Raw genomic sequence first — 20,003 nt, 5'->3', positions numbered from 1 at the left:
AAAAAATTCGTAATTATTATTTCTTCTTTCAATGTCTTTGAAGTGGTTGGAGAATAATTTTCTAAATTATATTGATGAAAGAATTTTGCAATTTCGCTCGGAGAGACAAATGTGGCATTTGTTTTTTTATCTGAAATCTGAATAGATCGAAATGGTTGAATCAAACAATATGTTTGTTTTTTTTCTTGGATCTCTAAAAATAGATATTAAGTTGTTTTTTCAATCTTAAAAACTAAAAACATTTACTTTGACATTTATATCCTTATTAACTTTGAATGTTGAATAAACAATATATATATATCTCAAAGAACATAAGTACCATAATATTTTATCATATATAAGCAAAACCATATTCAAGTGAATATATAATGATTTTAGGATTATAATATATAATTTTTTTAAAGAAAATATATTATATAGTTACATGAAAAAGCTTAAGAATAACACATTTGATTACTGATAATGAGAGATTTAAGATCTTGATGAGAGAAGCAAAGTGAGGAGGGATTCCTTGTCTGCTGGAAAAAAAGAAAAAAAAAAAAAAAGACAAGATGATTAATGGGTAAACGTGTAGGTAGGTTTTGAGATATACATAAAAAAATAAATAATAAAATTGGGATATTTTTTACATTAAAAATTAATTGGTTGATTCATATTTCTCCATTTACAAAAAGAAAAAAAAAATTGACTTATTTTATTAAGTTAAAATTATTTAAAAAATTATATTAAATTATAAAAACAAACACTTCTAATTAACTTAATTAATCAAATTAAATTACTTTATGTCATTAAGTTAAAAAATAAACTTACTCAAAGCCAATTGCTTTGATATCATTTTCATGTGAAAGTAAACCGTGTGTCATTTCATCTACAACTGGTGGCAAAATCTGTTGGCCAATTGGGCTAAGGCCAATCAATCATATGATGATGTGAACTTTGTTTTATTCTTATTGAGAGATTTGGGGGAGGGAGAAAGGGAAATAAATGGAGGTTAAAAAAAAAAAAAAGGAGAGAGAAGGAAAAAAAAAAAAGGGTTGAAAGATGGTTAGAAAGAGGCAAATGTCATTCTTCACAATGCCATTAAACTACCACAATTTTAGATTGAGTACTCAATCATGATTGATTAATGATTTGACATAATTAATGTAATAAATGATGAGGTTTAGAACCCATGTTAACTGAAATAACTCCATATATCATTATGATGTCGTAGAAGTCATATTATAAAGACAACAAGAACTTGACGACCCATAGAGGAAAAGCTATGGGTTAATTAAACTCATAAAACCATTTAAAGAAATGCAAGATCAAAATTCCTCGAAATGAACCAACAGTGATGAATTGTTGCACTTTCTTTTTGTGACTTTGTTATAATCACAAGTATTTAGAGTGTGCTTGGAATTGAAGTTGTGCAAAATATTTAAAAAATATTAATTATTGTAACTTAAAAATTATGTTAATATAATTTTTGTACTTGTATCATAAAAAATTTATTATATTTTTAATAATATTATCAAAATTATTATTTAAAATTTATATTTTCTATAAATTTTTAATTTTTATTTCATAATTACTTTTTTTTTTTATTTCATAACAACTATAAAAACACTTCAATTCCTAAAAGGACCTTAGTTGCTCCATCCGCACTTCTTTACTTGTAAATTTAGAGGACCATACAGTCCAATGAATTATTATTTAAGAAAAATCAAAGACGTAGTAATTTTCTTTTGTTTTTATTTTTATTTTTATTTTTAGTTTAAAAGAGACACGATTGGAAGGACCTGCAGGTGATTTCACAAGAATAATAATAGTAATAAATAAATAAAAGGATATATATATATATATAAGCCTACAACGAAGGCAATCCACCGTGTCATATCATCTCATCTTATCTTTCGATTCTCAATTTCTAAAATGTACCTAAAAGCATCATGGGATGATGTCTTCATATCACAACAAAATTATACCACTCTTCATCTCCTTAATTAATTAACTCCCCGCTGCCACTTCATAATTTATGACAATAATAATATTAATACACATACAACACAACATCACCTTGTTTTTGCTTTCAACGTTTTCATTCCTTTTCCTTATCCCTTTTTTGTTGTTTCAAAAAAACAATAACTTGTAAACAAATAGAAAATAGAATCAGTCAACCCCTTGTCTCACGTTAACCCTCCCCTCTTTTTTTTTTTTTCTCTTTCTTTTCCCTTTCTTTTCTTTTAACTCAATTTTTACTTCAATCTTCGTTTTTCTTCTTCTCCCAATATTTTTTTTTTTAAAAAAAAAAATTCATTTACACACGCACGCAAAACATCGTAAGAGGGAGAAAAAAAAAGAAGAAGGAAAAAACAGCCTTAACAACCCAGAACTAACTGATTCTCCCTCCAAACCACCTTTCCTTCTCCAACCCACATCACCAATTCCGGTTTTGTGAATTCCCTTTTTGAGTTTTTTTTTTTTTTTTTTTTTTGGCCCCCTTTTTAGAATTTCGAATTCAAAACAGGTGGTGATTATTTTTCCTTTAAAAAATTTAATTCAATATATTTTGTTTCTAAAAGAATTCAAATTTGAGGGACCGGCGGTGGTTGTGGTGATCGATTGATCAGGAGCGTGCACGTGGACGGTGCGAATGGGGGCGGAGGTGATAGAGGTGTGGGGTACGTGGGAGGAGTTGCTACTTGGTGGGGCCGTTCTCCGGCACGGTACGCGAGACTGGAACCTTGTTGCCGCGGAGCTCCGAGCCCGAACCGTTTGCTCGTATACCGTCACCCCTGAGGTCAATTTTTTTCAATGAATGATAAGAACATTCATTTCTTTTTCTTTCTTTCATTTCATTTTTTTTTCTTTTTTTTTCTTTTTTTTTCCTTTTTAAATGATTTGATGTGACTGTTTTTGTTTATGTATTTTATTTTTCGGGAGATAAGCTTCCCCCAGTTTTGTTCCATACGATGTTGTCTTTTGTGTAAGTTCAATCTTTCGTATTTGGTTGGTCTATTGTTTCACCCTTTGATTTTCCCCTTCTAACCAGCCGGGGCCCACCGCCTGTGTTCGCCCCATATTTCGTAGAGGCCCCAAATTGCCCTTTATGATTGTTGATTGAATGTTGCAGGAAATAAATATTAATGGATAAAAGTTAAGTGTAATGGTTTTTTTTTTTTAATTATTTATGTTTTATGGGATCATAAGGCAGAAGAAAACATGGACGGGATCAGGACGAGTCAATCGAAAAAAAAAAATAAAAAAACGTTGTGGGCACAAATGGGATATTAGAGATATATGGTTCGGAATATATTTTAGGTTGAAAATAATAGTTAAAAGAAATATTCTTTTGGAAAGAGCGTTGATATTTGTTGTATTTTATTAATATTTTTGTGAAAGTGTAGATGATAATGACATAATCGAGCAGTCTTTCGTTACGTATTTTATGTGGCAATTACATTTTGACTTTTGACCAATGTGTTGTGGCTGATACATATGGGAATCATGTGCTTGCTTGCTTGGCTGCGATGTTTGATCAAGTTTGATGGCTAATGGCTTCTCTACTAAGTCATATGAGTTTGCGGTATCTTCCTTGGTTGACTATTGTTAATGGCATGCGAATTGAGTCACTTGGCTTGGCTGTACTTACATACATTTTGTTATAGTTTAAGCCTGTCCACAGCTGATATAAAAGCAGAGTAGTGAGCTTGCAAGAAAATGGAGACAATGATATTTATTTATAAATATTTGAGGATGATAGTACAGTAGTAGTGGATTAGAGCTGAGACGTCTATGTTCTTAGGTCATTCCTAGCTCACTTTAAAGAATAAAGGAGTGAGAGTCAGAGAGTTAATTTTGCTTTATATTTTCAATCTGAACTTGAAGATAGTGACCGGGTTTTGGAGTACATCATGAAAATCCTGTCTTACACCTTGTTCTTTCCTTGAACTGATGAAACCAGAATTATATATCCGACATCAATCATGAATTTTCTGTATATTTGAATTCTTGAAGTTATATTACCTAATTGTTCAAGATCGGTGTCAACCAGCTTTTGGTAGTTGGGTCTAGTAGTAAGTGTAAACTTGCTTAGTTGCTTAATTGAAAAATGTGGGTATGGGGAAGGGGTACACTGGCTCCCTATCAATTCCTACATGTTATTGCCTGTCTCTGTTTAATATTACAATTCATCTTAGATAACTAATTTCGATAATCCCACTATCAATTTTTCTGATTAAATTTTTCTTCTCTGAATGAAAAATATTATACACTCTTTTCTTGGTCCCCATTTTCCTTGCCTCTTGACATTCAATTTAGTTTGCCGGATCGCAGATGTGTAAAGCTCACTATGAGGACCTGCAACAGCGTTTTTATGGATGCAAGTAAGTTTTCTGTAATCACCATGATTTATGATGCTTTAAACATAATTCTATTTGCTTACTTCATGGACCTAATGACCAATGTATTTTTTTCAAAAAGAGAATCTTTTTAATCATTCTCGGGTTCAATTATATTCCAGCTCACTGCTTTGACTTAGAAATAGTTTGCTGTTGAGGTGGGGTGGGGAGTGGTGGCGGTTTGGGTTAATCTGAATTAATTGAAATGCTGGCATATTTCAGTTGGGTTCTTTCTGAAACAGGATGAATCGCATTTATTAAACAAAATGTTATGTTTTTCTCCTTAGAGCTTGGTTTGAGGAGCTACGAAAGCAACGAATGGCAGAACTGAAGCGTGCTCTAGAGCTTTCTGAAAATTCAATTGGGTCAGTAATTTATCTTTATTCCCAGTCCAGCTGTATTGATCATACAGTTACTGTAGCACTTTTTCTATCTGTTTCATGACCTCATGAAGCTCTCCTCCAAAAGAAAAAATTTGCTGCTGACATTGACCATGAGTTCCAGCCTCCTAGAGTTTTTAATAAGTCTTAGGAATAATTATAGTGCTGGCTTGTGGATAGCATCTAAAAATTTTGTTGAAGAAATAACAATTGGTGTGAATTGAATCCCAGTGAGTGGGGAATGTGATAGCTATAGATCGGCTAAAATTAATGGAAATATGTAATATTAAATTTGACTTCTGATATAATGTGCTTCCAAGACCTCGATTATTTTTTAATTGTTTGTTATCAGCTCCTAATATTTCCTTCAAATGCTGCGTACTATTTCAGAAATTTGATTGTGGTTTCGGTCTGTTTATTTGCAGTCTATGTTGTCACACAGCTTCCTTTCTAGTGCTAGAGTTATTCATTTAGTCTGTTTCAGGTCTCTGGAATCAAAACTTGAAACTCTCAAGGCTGAAAGAGGCGATGACTGTCAAGTCGACAATGACTGCAGCCAGACAGAATCACCTGTACCATGTCAGAAATCCGATGCAGTTGTATGTTCCAGTAAAGAGACATCTAAAGATGGGCTATCTGCTGGTAGTTTCACAAGAGAAACCAGAACACACTGGTCACCTGTATCTCAGATCCCAGCAGCAGTGGCAGCTGAAGAGATGGAGACTAAGACAGAGGGTTTATTGTCTTCCGAGCAAGAGAAGGTTTCAAGCTCTGAGAAAATAACAGCGATTGTTTGTGGAGGACAAGTAGGGAGCTTGAAAAAGAGAAGGGGGAAGAGAAAGCGGAAGGACTGTAGTAGGGATGTCAAGGAAGGCAGTGTCGGAGAAAGCGACTTTCTGGGTGTTCCTGATGCTAAACCCGTCTATCGGCGTAAAGAAAATTCGACCCCTGTATCTGGTCAGTTTGCTAGATCTTCTGGTGCTGATGATCAAAGTGGAAGCTTGAGGAAGGATAGCATTGATGATATCAAGGGTGTTTTTGAATCTGTTGCGCAAAATGAAAGTGCCTTTGTTTTTCGTCATCGTCTTGATAGCCAGGTAAAGATAATTTATTTATACACATTTCAGAAATGCACTCATGCTTTGGCCTTATTTTATGTCATTTGTCCAAACAGGCCTAGTTTTAAGTTTACATATTGCGTGTCAAAGTCTATGAAACAAACAAAGGCTTTGTACTGATATATTGAATCAGCTCACCCTTGTTTCTTGAATTTTTCTCAACAGAAAAGAGGAAGATACAAGAAAATGATCTTGCGACACATGGATGTCGACACCATAAGATCAAAAATTTCCAGCCATTCCATCATGTCAATAAAGGAACTCTTCCGGGACCTGCTGCTACTTGCTAATAACGCCGTGGTCTTCTATTCTAAGAACACGCGTGAACACAAATCTGCGTTTCTACTCAGAACCATCGTATTAAAAACCATGCGACAATATTTCAAGGACAATGAATATGGTAACAAGCCTACAACTTCCTTCCTCTCCCCGAGCTCTCCTTTGCATAAACCTCCTGTGAAACCTCGAACTGCTCGACCCGGCAGAAGCAAACTATCATTAAAAGCAGCCAACGCAGGAAATCCTGCCGATAAGCCTCTAAGCAGGGCTAAAAAACCTAGTAATGTTGATTCCCCTTCATCAATGGAATCCTTAACCCTAACAAAGAAAAGTTTGTCTAGAAAAGTTGGACGCACAAATGCTAGCCAAAGAGCAGAAAGTGCGACGAGAGGAAGAAAGAGAAGTCGAGCAAGTTGACAATGTTGTATATTGTTTCTGTCTCCTGTTTTTTCAAAGTCACAACCTCAGTTTTAGTCGGTCTTTAAAAATTCTGTAACATGGGAACAGTCGTCCGGTCGATGTACAAAACCGACGCTTACATTGATCAACAGTTGTAAAATTGATTGTATTAACTCAAATCAAGTAGAAGTAGGACAGATTTTGTTGTGGCAAAATTTGGCTCATGCAATTAGAGCATGACACATGTACAGTAGCTTCCACGATTAATATGTCGTTACAAAATGTGAGAAGGGAAAATTAAAGGATTTCAAATAAAGAACATGAGCTACTTTATTTAGTATTGACTTAGAAAGTGTGGAAAATGTCTCCCAAAAGACCTTAAGGTTATGGAGGATCAATGTTAATAGTGACAGGGCCTCCATTAGAATTATTACATGTCAGCATGGTGCGAACTTCACAGGAATTCTCCTAAAATATCTCACTAACAATCATATGCACTAAGAGTGAGAGATGAAACTAAGTTAATTGAAATTTGAGCCACCAAATAGAGGGGTCGGCTGCTCCAAAAACTTATCAATTTATTTGAATGAGCTAATCAAAGATTAATACTTGCTGTCATCAAGGTCTTTTTTTTTTTTGTTTTCTTGATAATACATGTCCAGCTTTAGAGAGACTAAAAACTCAAGTTAAATAACTAAATTACCTAAGAGCCCCAACCTCAGGAGGGGAACGGCTTATTAAAGTCTGCCATATGTTTAAAAAGACACTAAGATGTCCTCAAAATTAGTCCTTATACAAAGTCATGTTGGTTTCAGCAAAATTGATTAAGCTCCTTAATCATATTCTCAGCAAAATAAGTCCAACTTTTTTTCTCATAATTCTCGATTATTCATTGATTCTAAGGTTTCTTAGAAAATACATACATGACTTAACTATCGAAATGACGTCACTGGCATCACCTCTAACAATTGTTTTCTCTTGTGTTCAAGTCCGTCTCAATTTTGTTTATCAAAGAACTGTTTTAAGATGGATCGAGCCACACCATATGAATCTTATTTGGTCAATTGCTAACTGATAACCTTAATATCTTTTTAATTAATTAATAATAATAATAATAATAATAATAATAATAATAATAATAAGAAAGCCACCCCCCATACATACATCAACAGCACCGATTGCAGTACAGTCAATAGGGTAAATATTTTGGACAATAATGTATATCAGTCAATTTGGTATCACAATCAGAAATAAAAATCTTATGAAAAACAAAAATCTAAAATTGACATTTTGGTAGTATTTTTCCAAGAAAGTTTCCAAATCTTATGTGAACTTTCAAAGTCATATCTTAACGTTATTTATGGGCAACTTATGAGAAACGTTACGATGATTGATGTGATGGTTTATGAAGCAGTTTGGACTTTGGACCAGTAAGCAATTTGTTAAAGGTTTTTAATGCAAATGCAATCCTATTTTTGTCTCACAACTTCAACTTGAATGTTTTATGATCAAAGCCATAATCGTGCCAAAATTAATTTTTCGCATCATTCACTCAAACAAATTATGCGAATGCGTGAACGTGTTGTTAAGAACTGTATTATATGATCGTTGCTTGTCACACCAAAATTGGCTGATGGCCCAATTAGTCTCCTCTCGGTCACGCACACTCTAACGCGTCAAAAGTGACTACTGACTCTACGCTAATGTTCCTTCTTTAAAGCAATTTATTTACTAGTATAAAAAAGCTTTTGTTCGAAGTCTACGCTATGCGAGCCACAATTTTGATAAAATCTTTTATTTTTGGCTACTCACTATATCGTACTGTTTCCTTTTTCCGTAAAGAATTATCAGTCTTTCCAATTTGACCCAAAAATTAAAAAAAAATCATACGTCCTCCTGGAATTGGATTGAAATTACTAATCAGTCTAATCATGTATGCTCTCGTGATGCATTAACAATAAACTCACAATTTGTGAGTAGTAGCGTGATCAAGAATATATATTTTTTTTTTCAAATTATATTGGAATTTTATAATCATAAAGCCCGTTGATATGGTTGTAAGCTCGAAAAAAGAAATTATAATCACGAACATTTTTTTGGGTAATTTTGACTTATATTTAGGTTTAAGAATATTCTTAGTCATGATTAAAATTATGTAAAACCACCATGTAACACAAAATACACATAATTAGATTCATTTCAATCAAACTGGGAGAGGGATATACGAATATTCGATTTTAATCTTAACAAATATAACTTCGGCCTCTGTTGTCGGTTCCAATATAGAAAACAGGAAATTTAATGTCCATTCCCCTCCCCCCACACCTCCCACATCCCACCCCACTTTTATTTAATATGAAATTTATCGATTTTCTCTTCCCTTTTTTTTTTTTTCTTTTTCTCTTTATTATTATTATTATTATTATTTTGGTTTTTGTATCCAAAATGTATCGCTTTGTCACATTTCCATACTCGATTTTTTTTTAATTTCCTTAAAATAATTATTTCCTATAAAAAGGCATTAGGTGCGTGCCACGTGCAAAACAAAACCCAGGTCAAGCGTTCAGACAAATTTCACCATTTTTGAGCCATTTTTAATATAAATTAATTAATATTATTAATAATTAAGCCTCCCCTCGCGGGCCGCCCCATTTTATTATTATTTTAAAAGAAAAAATTCACAGGAATCGACACCTAAACATTAACAACTTCAAAACCAATCCCAACCTCCCCAAGGCCCCAGTCATTCAACCAATCCCCGATATGAAAAGCGCTTAAATTTATAAAATGTCTTTCCACTCTTTCAATACAAACCAAAACTTGATGTGGTGGGGTGGGCTATGATTTATTTTATGAAATAATAGATTTCATATGGACAAAATAAATAAATAAAACTTCTCGATCAAATAGAGAATATATTAATTAATGTCGTGTAGAACAATTTCGATCTTTTAGACATATAGAAAAATAAAATAAATAAATTATTTATCAGTAGTAATTATTTCTATCTTTTTTTGTTATTAATATATAAAATTCAAAAATGGCAATTTAAAAAGAGAAAAAAAAATACAAGTTTGGGTAATTTGTTAAATAATTTATGTTGTTGTGCGTCGCAACCCACTGAGGCGCTTAGCACTAATTTTAGTTTATGCAAAAATCATTAGACGATTGAACGCCGGGGGGGGGGGGGGGGGGGGAAAAAGCGGGGGGGGGGGGGGTGGTTGATTTAACGACCATTACTGACGCGTATACAATGTTGTACCAATGGTGGGTGAGTTTGGTGGCAATATATGGAAACTTTCTATTCTATTCTATTCCGAGACGTATGGCTTTGAGATTTGAGCGTACAAATATCGTATGGCGACAACCAATTACCAACGTGCTTTGATTGATTCTTTCTCCCGCCGCACATCGTCTAATATATTTATTAACAAAGATTCTAACAACTAATATTTCATCAAATTTACAAAGTTGTCATGTTTGTTTCATTTTTATGCTATTCTCATATGGCAGTGTATCCAAATAATTAAGAAAATAATAATAATACTCATACGGCGCAATCTAAATATCTTTTTTTTTTTTTGAATATTGATTAATCATCAAATTATTGCATTACACAAATATTTACAACAACTGCTATTGTAGCAGAGATATTACACTGATATTTACAATCAGATATATATGATTGGGACTTACATTATTACATTGAATTCTATGAAGTATATGCCCAGACAAATAACCTCTCACAAGATGTCCATACTCCACTTACATTTCGCAAGAGAGAAGAATTTTTTAAATATAAAGAATATTTAGCCCCCACAATGCTTTTGTGGGGGCTAGAACCGCTGCCCTTACAATGCTTGTGAGGGCAGTAGCCCACCACTTCGGCCTTGGCCGAAGTGGCCTAAATATCCTACTTAGGAAAGAGAGAGAGAGAGAGAAAAAAAAAAGACAGAAAGAGGCGGAGTGGAATTAGCAATAGCAATAGCAATAGGCCAATAGCAAAGCAAGCAACAGCATTTCCATTAATTGACGACAGCGGCACCCACCAACCATGCACATGTACGTGCGGTTGCGGTAAAAGTCGGAACCAAGTCACATGAAGTATGTGGTGGGATCTTAATTGGTAGCTAGCTTCCCTAATTTTACCAAAATCTTTCTTACACTTTCCAATCTTCATACCATTTCTCTTTCTAATCATTATTCAACTCCCCTCCATTTCTTGCCCTAACTTATAGTAGCCTGTTGGGTCACGTGGCTCCTCCATGTACCCACCTCTTCTTCTTTATATTTATGGAGGTACATCGTCAATTTTTGGTGACCCACTATTTTAGATCGGAAATTAATTCAGTTACCTAAAACAATTTGATACCATTAAGACCCAAAAAATAAAATAAAATAACAGTTTTAGATTAAGTAATAAAATGAAGAAAAAAATAATTATATTACTAGAAAGTGATGCAAGCGTACTCTAAGAAAGTGATGCAAGCGTACTCTAAAAATAGTTTCTTTTTATTGTTTGTTTGTTAAGTGGGATCCAAAATTTCAATTATCACATGTTTTCATATCGTAATCCAAATATCCAATCCAATTGCAAAAGCTATGATGTCATTTTCTTGTTCTGGCAGCAGGGACTTCTGATAAATTTGGAAACCCGAAAGATCCCACTGCCTGCTCCTCATTATTCTCTAATTAAATCCATTCAAAAGCTATCCAGATTCACTGGTTATAAATATCAATGTCAATCTAGTCCTATCAAACTAAATCAATTTATACTTCAAATTTCTAAATTAAGCAGCATTATAATTTTCAAACTACGTTATCATACGAAATAATTATATTGTATTCAATTGATACGAAAAAAATGACGAGACCTTCATTGATTGATGCGTTAACAAAAATTAAAAATTAATAACTCGATCACTCACTTCATCTCTTAAAATTATGTGATTTATTATTTTTTCAATGAACATGCATGGGATCGAGCTTGTAAAACATATTTGGACATAAAATTTGTAATTATTTCAGATAAAAAAATAATATTTGATCCGAAATTCAATTAAACGGAATTTATCGAATTCTTTTGTTTGGGCAATATAGTGACTAGATACTGATTTCCGTACTGTAAATATTGACTAATAAAAGGACCATATATGCTTGGGTAATAAAATTTGGATTTGTTTAGGAAAAGTTATTATTTATAAATAAATGTCGGCTGTAGGACCAATATCAATTAAAGGAAATATTCGAAACCAACTCTAAGAAACCATGAACTAGTACATATTTACAGCCAATCAACAGCTCATATGACAGCAAAGTCTTTCATGTTTTCAATTTTTCTTCTTTTCAAACAGTGTTTTTATTTATTTATTTATTTATTTTCAAACTACATAAAATCAAACACAATGTCCAAATTCTAAATTTAATAAATCAAACAGTGTTTTTATTTTTATTTTTTCAAACTACATGAAATCAAATACAATGTCCAAATTCTAAATTTAATAAATCAAACGGTGTTTTTATTTATTTATTTTCAAACTACATAAAATCAAATACGATGTCCAAATTCTAAATTTAATAAATCAAAGTACCTGATTTTCGCATTTTTATTTTTAAAAATGCTTATTGGCATCAATAAAGAAGGGATAACAAAATGATTCCCATTCCCAACAACGAACCTTTTTATTGATTTAAAAAAAAATTGTTGTGTGGAATATTATTTTACGATGTTAAATAATTTATTACCCAGTTGTCCGAACTCATTTGATAAGCACTCGAAGTTGGATTAATATGGGTTTTGCCCACCCTTATAAAATTATTATATCTAGGCCAAATTAAAGATACAAAACAAAAGGCTGGATTCTTTTTCTTATTTGGGCGCCCGCAGCAATTTTTTTTTTTTTTTATGACATGAGATTATTGTTCAAATTACAACTCATATTACATGAGAGTATAACTGATATGTACAATCATGTATATATATATATACTGAGATATGTTGATATTTATGCTGATATGGCACCGCTCAGATTTTTTAACCCTCTCAAATATTCGAGGGACGTCAAACTCCCAGTCTAGGAGAAAGACTGCCTTCACACCAGCTCTGGGGCTCTAAAGAATGACATTTAAATGAAACTCCTGCAATGCGTCTGCGGAGGCTCGAACCCCTTCCTTCACATTTGTGAGGGAATGACTCTAGTCACTTGGGCTAAGCCCAAGTGGTTGGCGCCCGCATCAATTAATTAAGATAAATTATTTTATTTTATTAAGAGGATATTAAATATGTAAAATACAGTAAATTAATTAAAATTAACAACTTTGATGAGATTCTACTTTATCTAGGGACGGTAACAACGCGAACAAAGATTCCGGCACTAAATTGAAAAAGGCATAAGTGACAGCAAAATAAATCCTCGCCTTTACCGAGTGCACATATTAGATAAATACATTAAAAAAAAATTATTATTATTTAAAAAACATTAAAAAGTTGAGTAAGACAGACGGCGACAGTGTTGTTGATATTTTCCCCCCGTAGTCGTATACCGTGTTGTATTATTATAATTTCTCAAGTAGGATATAGTTTGTCTATCTGTATCAAATAGGTCCAACCCTCATGGGACATCAAGTTAAACGCGGTGTATTTAATGATATTATGTTCGTCACAATTTGATATTTTGGTCATCTCGAGATGATTTGGATTCTGATTCAGGGACGCGCTGAATTATATGAACAAATAGTTTCTTTATTTGAGAAAGCTTAAAAAATTGGAGGACTCAAATGTTATCGCCCCATAAAACATAATTTTTAAAAACACCGGGGAGAGAGATGTAGATCACTCACTTTGGTCTGAAAAGTTCTATAAAAAAAACTCAGTGTCTCGTCTCCGTTTACTCGTCTTCGTCAGCTATTGTGAGTTTGTGACAAAAAAGATAATAATAATAATAATAACATTGCCCAATAATAAAAACCCCGAATATAAAAATATAAAAGTAAAAAAAAAAAACAGAAAAGTAAACAGAACTATTCAGTGATCTTCCCATAAAACGTGGCGCCTCCCATACACTCGTCTTTCGACCAGCTCTTCAGCTTTTGTATAAATACAATACAAACACACTCTCTTCTCTCTCCATTCACTGTTTCTTTTTCTTTCTTTTTTTTTTTCCAATTTCCTTTTTGGCTCTATTATTATTATTATTTTTGTATCTTCAAATTTTGATCAGCCATTAAAACTTGCTTAGCCATCAACTTCCGGTCCTCAAATCGGACGGTCGTTATTCAGTCTCAGCGAGCTCTCACAAGCTCATTTCCAGTTTTTTTTCGGTTCTTTTCTTTTCTGGAAGGTATCTGTTTTCGGAGATTGTATTAACTTATGGCGTGATTGTGTTTGTGTTGTTGCCGTGACAGCTTTGAAGTTTTGTCGGTTCAGATTTACAACTTAACTAGTCCTTGTTAACCGTTATTATTTGTGTTTTCTTTTTAAATAAAAAAAAATGAGTTACAGATCTAACGCAATGGACTAGAGATTTTCTTCTTCTCCTTTTTTGGCATGTTTTTTTTCTTACAACTGTTATTTCCTTTTTTGCATTTTTTTATAAATAATATGGAACTTCTTCAGTACATAAAAAAAAAAAATCAAAGCTGTCGCTGAAGATCTGAAATGTCTATTTTAAAGTGTAAATAAGCTGTTTGTTTGTTAATAGAGCGGAAAAAATTAATCCTTCAATGGTTTAGATGGAGTTAGCTGTTGCTAAGCATTGCTTTGGGTTAATGTTATTTGCTCTCATGCAGCTTGTTATGAGAATGATATAGAAGCCTTGGTTGTCTATGAAGTCCATTAAGACTTGGAGATTGCTGAAACGGAATTCTTTCTCTGATGGGGTATGATCGAAGGGGCTTTTTCTCTAGAATACGGGTTCTGGTTATTGTTTTGTTTTCTAAATTTCCAACTCTCTGTTGTGCAGGTAAAATTCGGAGTCAAGATGAAGCAGCTGCAATTTATGGCGATTATGTGTACAGTAATGTTGTTCGTTGTATATAGAACCACATATTATCAATACAAGCAAACAGAGGTACTAAATTTTACTCGGTTATTAGATATCATAGACTCCTAATTATAAAGACCAACCAGCTGCTGTAAACTTGATATTTTTTCTGCAGAACTCGCATGTAGTGTCCTTGCTGATGCCATGTGATTATTTCAGTTACTTGTCTAGTGGTTTAGGAAGACATAAATTAAATCTACCGTGATGATAGTGCAGTTGGCTTTACTTATGATCAACGTGGGCATTTTGGAAGTGGAACAAACTTATATTAATCATCAGTCATCAGTCATGTTAATGGATCATGTTAAAAAGTTATAACATCCTCGTTGGGTATTTGTATTCAGTTCAGCTGTTTGTATGGTGTGATGACCTTTTTTCGTATCTCTGGCTGTTGAGTTCACTAATTTATGTTTCTCTTGCCAGATGGAAGCAAAATTCAGTCCCTTCGATATATCAAAGGTAAAATTTTTGGCACTGCATGTAATTTCTTGTATGGTTTTCTTATCTTCCCTTGGTCTGATTTGTTATGTCCTGATTCCTGAAACTAATTTTCTTGGTTTTGCTTGTGATTTGCATTTTATCATTGATGCATCATGCATAAAAATTTCTGAAATTTATCTGCCTTATTTTCTCTTTTCTTGCATGGGATTGAATGTTCTGATTAAGATGTTTGTTCCTTATTGTCCTCGTTATACTGAATTACTTTTTATGCTTCTACCCTAGGGGTCTAGATTTTCTTCTGGGAGGTTAAAAAGTTTGCCTCGTGGAATTGTACAAGCTAGATCAGATTTGGAGCTGAGGCCTCTGTGGTCTACAAGTAGCTCAAGGAAAAAGGTTCAGTTTCTATCCTCTAATGCTCTGGTATAAATTTGAGGTCTATATGTGAATATTGCACAGAATTTTTTTTTTTAAATTTTGGTAGGACAGAATGTCAGAAACCAATAGATGATTGATAACCCGCTAGTTGATCTAATAATCACGTGTTCATTCTGATGAAGTTGTGTTGGTCATACAAAATTATCACATAATTCTCTACTATTTCTGACATGAGGTGGTGTTTAAATGGCAGTTCGGTGTTTACAGTAACCGTAACTTGCTGGCAATTCCAGCTGGTATTAAGCAAAAGGATAACGTGGATGCTATTGTTCGAAAGGTATTGCATTTTTGGTATTCAAATATTTGAAATGCCATGGACTTTTAACATTATTTTCCTAATTTTGTTGGATTCAGTTTCTTCCTGAGAATTTTACAGTTATTCTATTCCATTATGATGGCGATGTAAATGCATGGCGGGGTCTTGACTGGAGTAACAAGGCAATTCACATAGCTGCTCAGAACCAAACAAAATGGTAGGGTTGATTAATAGTGCCAAAAGGTTTTCTAGTATTAGTTGTCTGACTGAGGAAATTATAGGCCTTCAACTACCAATTTGTGATTTAGATCTTAGATGATGGCTTAGATCTTTAGATGAATGGTACATATAATTTTATTGTGTCCATATTCTGTTTATGTGGATATCACACCGCTGCTGATCGGATGGGATCTGTTAGTCTGTCTAATATGTTGCACCAAGAATGGTACTAATCCTATTCTTGTGTTTCTTTTCTTTTTCCCTTTTGGGGATGCTCTCTCTATCTTTCCAGGTGGTTTGCAAAACGCTTTCTGCATCCAGATGTCGTGTCCAATTATGACTACATATTTCTTTGGGACGAAGATTTGGGGGTGGAAAATTTTGATCCACGAAGGTACTGTTGACGGGCTTACAGTATTCTTGTTGTCAGCCTGAAATATATGTATCTTTTTTTCTTTTTTGGTGTGTGTTTGTGCATGTTCTAACAATCATTTTTATAGATGCACAAAAATTTATAGTGGTAAAAGGGATAAATGTTAATTAAAGGCATAGACCCTTTAAATGTTGTCTTTGAAAATTTAGTGGTTTGTTCCTTAAAAAATAAAGGCTTTCAGGAGATTTTAATATCTTATATCTGAAGGTTGGAAGCTGCAACTTACATGATCTTGTGATGGTGAAACCCCTTGTTTTCAAATTCTTGAGCATCTTCTTGTCTAAGTAATTCGAACTTTTGTTACCGTGATTGACTGATGTCCTTATATCCACTATCTCATTCAAATGAAATCATGGAATCCAATACCTTTGCTGTCTATTTCCTTCCTTAAGATCTATTCTCTTCGCGCCCCCACCCCCCCCACCACAAAAAAAGTCCTTACTCTGTCTAGTGACTTAGAAATTGCATTATTAGGATAAAAATTCACTAGCATGGTGAAAAATTTTGTCACTCTTATTAGGACTGTGGAAAAGAAAAATTCAATTTTGTAATAAATTCACTTGGTTTCTAGTTGTTTTATATAAGACTTCATTTATTTGGTTGATTACTATTTTGTATGCCTACACACAACATATTGATTGATTAGTGGCATTCTCACTCAGATACCTAGAAATTGTAAAGTCCGAAGGATTTGAGATATCACAGCCAGCTTTGGACCCAAACTCAACAGAGATACATCACAAATTTACCATCCGTGCAAGAACAAAGAAGTTTCATAGGTGAACAGAGTGATGCTTGGAACTACTGCTTAGAATCTACATTTAAGATCTTTTATGCTTAAATGAAACATATTTTTGAAATGCAGACGAGTGTATGACTTGAGAGGCAGTGTGAAGTGTACAAATATCAGTGAGGGGCCACCTTGCACTGGGTATGTCATTTGAACTGGTACACTGAAGATGCCTTTTTTTTGGTCTTCTGTTAAGTTTTTTGTCATCGGTGGGATATCTTCCTTTGTGGGCTAAGTTGGCATGAATAAACAATTGTTTATTTCTATCGAAGTTTCATTTATGACGATGTACTTACATGATCATTCTAGCATCAAGTTTTGTGATATTTACGCGTTGATGGTGACGAGTTAGAAGATGCTTTTAATCAGTATCATAAAGATGTGTTTAATTCTGGATTTGTTCCCTTTCTATTTCATTTGAAGATTTGTGGAAGGCATGGCTCCAGTTTTTTCAAGATCTGCTTGGTATTGTGCTTGGCATCTTATACAGGTAATTATATATCTGTGCCCTTATCCAAGATGCCATGGTCCTGAACAAACATCTTTGAGCGGTTCTTGAAGCAAATAATGCTTTTCTTTAGAGCATGTACTATTATTAGTTCTTGTTTACCCTTGAGACTTTACATTTTGAGTAAATCTTGATCTGACTAGATTTGAGCTAAGTCTAACTTCTGATATACCTGCTTTCTAGAGCAAGCATTACCATTCTTTTGAGTACATATTTTTTTTTTTTGGGTCACTTAGTTGCCTCTTTTTTTTTTTTTTCCCGCAGAATGATCTTGTCCATGGATGGGGAATGGATATGAAACTCGGATATTGTGCGCAGGTGAGACTCCTTCGATGTGTTTTGGACAAGGTTTACCAACTGTTGATTTTTTTCCGATGCATTTTTTTTTTCCTTTTTTGAATCTCTTGGCATCTCTTTTATATGCTATTTTTTGTGATGCTTTTTGGTTTGGCTCTAGGTTTGTCAGGTGATTTGTATCCCCTGATTTTTGTTATGCTAAAACAAATGGACATACCTGTTCTAAGCAAACTTTTCTGTGTTCTTCTTGTCATTTATTTCCCTAAGGGAATGGAAAAGCTAAATACATTTTAATAATTAACAACCATAGTCAGATAATTTGTGAATGATAATGTCACTGTGCAGGGTGATCGCACAAAGAATGTAGGAATTATCGATAGTGAGTATGTGGTTCATCAGGGAATACAGACTCTGGGTGGGCAGCCACCAACAAGAAAGGTTATTTGCATTCCTTTTCTCTTATGCTTTAATGTTTATTAACTTGTCTTTTTCCAGATTTGTTGAAATTTTATGTTTATTGTTTATTTTTCAAATTTAAGCACAGGATGGCTGGTAATTACTAAATCCCTTTGCAGCCTTGCGAGTGGGCTTTGAACCCCAGACCTCTTGTTAAACCCAAGAGAATTTACAAACTGAACTAGCTGGCAGCCTCAATTTTTTTTGTTTATTAATTGAATAATCTATTCTATTTTTCCCCTTGTTTGCAACCACTAAAATTGCATTGAACTGGTAACATTCAGATTCCTAAGTCTATGGTAATGATACTAAGGAAAGTATAAAAAGTACATCTGAGAACTAAGATTGAGGGGTTTCTCAGTGTGCATTTCACATGAACGTATGTATGACAGTATCAATCGAAATGTTGTGTTCTGCTTTTCGTTGAGTTGCTGTGTTCAGTGTATATCTAATTTGCTACTCACTAAATCCACCTTTCAGGTGGAAAATACCTCAAAACCCATTTTTCATCAAATTATCTTATTTGATGTCTAAATTTGTTAATTAATAATGCCAACCTAGTTACTGAGTTGAAGCAGTAGATGATGTCATCTTAAAACTACCTACTTTTGAGTAATTTAATAGCTATAGATACAAAAAAGTTCTAATTATTATCTCAATTGCTATTGCTGTTATTATGCTCATCATTTCGCATGCATGACTTGTTTTCTCAGTCTTTGCAGTCTACTAAACGCGAAGAGTTAGCAAAGGTAAACTTCAAGCATTAGATGTCTTTTCCAATCATTTTATCATCTTACTGTGCTTACTCTAAAATTCACCTTTTTGCTTGTTAATAATATTCAGAGACATGGTCCTGCACCTGTTGATCTGCGAGCTGAGGTAGGAATCTGAGGTTTAAAATTTGCTGTTTACTGGCCACAAGTTTACATGCAATCTAGAATAATCTCTTACAAGTAGGCAAAATCTAGGTTAAGCCATCCAATATATCATGAAAGAAATAAGTAAATCATTTTTACTTGAGGAATTGAATCATGGTTAAAATTATTTTTCGACCAATACTTATATTCTGATTCTAACCTCCTTAAAATGATGTGAGCAGATTAGGAGGCAATCAACGATGGAGCTTCAGATATTTAAAAAACGCTGGAATGAGGCTATAGAACAAGACAAATCCTGGGTCGATCCATTTCCAAGAAAGCAAAGACGCAAAAAAGAAAGACGCCAAGACCACTGAGTCTCTTGAACTCTTTAGACATCAAAGCTGATACGTTAGTCCGGTTAGTTTTGGCTTCAATCCACACATACAGGCTCATCAATACTTGTACTATAGTTACTGTAGCCTTCCTCAGATGCTTGTAATTTTTTCATTATTTAAGTTTCATAATTTTGCTATTGCAATTCAGTTCTCATCTCTCAGTTTACCTATATAGAGATTTTGTTTTTTTTTTTCTTTCCCCCCTCTCCCCTTGGCTCACCCTTTTTCTCACCCCTCACATGTTGATCTTGACTTATATTAATTCATAGTTGAATGATTGAGCATTTTCAGGGCGATGTCACTTACGTTTCAC

At 33.6% G+C, this 20,003-nt stretch overlaps 2 protein-coding genes across 8 annotated transcripts; both read left to right on the top strand.

The window, feature by feature from the left end:
• The first annotated feature begins 1,853 nt into the window (after positions 1-1,853).
• LOC102619838 (uncharacterized) lies at positions 1,854-6,731 on the top strand. Of its 6 annotated transcripts, none has more exons than XM_006467801.4 (5): positions 1,857-2,782; positions 4,303-4,367; positions 4,670-4,747; positions 5,247-5,859; positions 6,046-6,731. In XM_006467801.4, exons 1-5 carry the CDS (start codon positions 2,636-2,638, stop codon positions 6,574-6,576), a joined length of 1,434 nt encoding a protein of 477 aa, XP_006467864.2. In that variant the 5' UTR covers positions 1,857-2,635; the 3' UTR covers positions 6,577-6,731. The 6 variants fall into 6 exon arrangements, with proteins under 6 accessions (XP_006467866.2, XP_006467864.2, XP_006467867.2 ...); XM_006467802.4 differs by having other exon boundaries at positions 1,860-2,782; positions 4,318-4,367; XM_052435486.1 differs by having other exon boundaries at positions 2,720-2,782; positions 4,318-4,367; positions 4,625-4,747.
• Positions 6,732-13,634: 6,903 nt separating this feature from the next.
• On the top strand, positions 13,635-19,837 carry LOC102620672 (hypothetical protein). 2 transcript variants are annotated; one of them, XM_006467806.4, is made up of 16 exons: positions 13,635-13,898; positions 14,347-14,436; positions 14,520-14,627; positions 15,024-15,059; positions 15,324-15,434; positions 15,670-15,753; positions 15,831-15,949; positions 16,244-16,345; positions 17,047-17,163; positions 17,250-17,315; positions 17,598-17,664; positions 17,947-18,000; positions 18,325-18,417; positions 19,158-19,184; positions 19,279-19,314; positions 19,535-19,837. In XM_006467806.4, exons 2-16 carry the CDS (start codon positions 14,383-14,385, stop codon positions 19,667-19,669), a joined length of 1,209 nt encoding a protein of 402 aa, XP_006467869.1. In that variant the 5' UTR covers positions 13,635-13,898; positions 14,347-14,382; the 3' UTR covers positions 19,670-19,837. The 2 variants fall into 2 exon arrangements, with proteins under 2 accessions (XP_006467869.1, XP_006467868.1); XM_006467805.4 differs by having other exon boundaries at positions 13,637-13,898; positions 19,149-19,184.
• The last annotated feature ends 166 nt before the right edge of the window (positions 19,838-20,003 follow it).

This window comes from Citrus sinensis, chromosome 2 (genome assembly GCF_022201045.2).
Source record: "Citrus sinensis cultivar Valencia sweet orange chromosome 2, DVS_A1.0, whole genome shotgun sequence".
NCBI lineage: Eukaryota > Viridiplantae > Streptophyta > Magnoliopsida > Sapindales > Rutaceae > Citrus > Citrus sinensis.
Note: the sequence above shows the minus strand (reverse complement) of the source record. Positions and strands in the feature narration are given on the sequence as shown.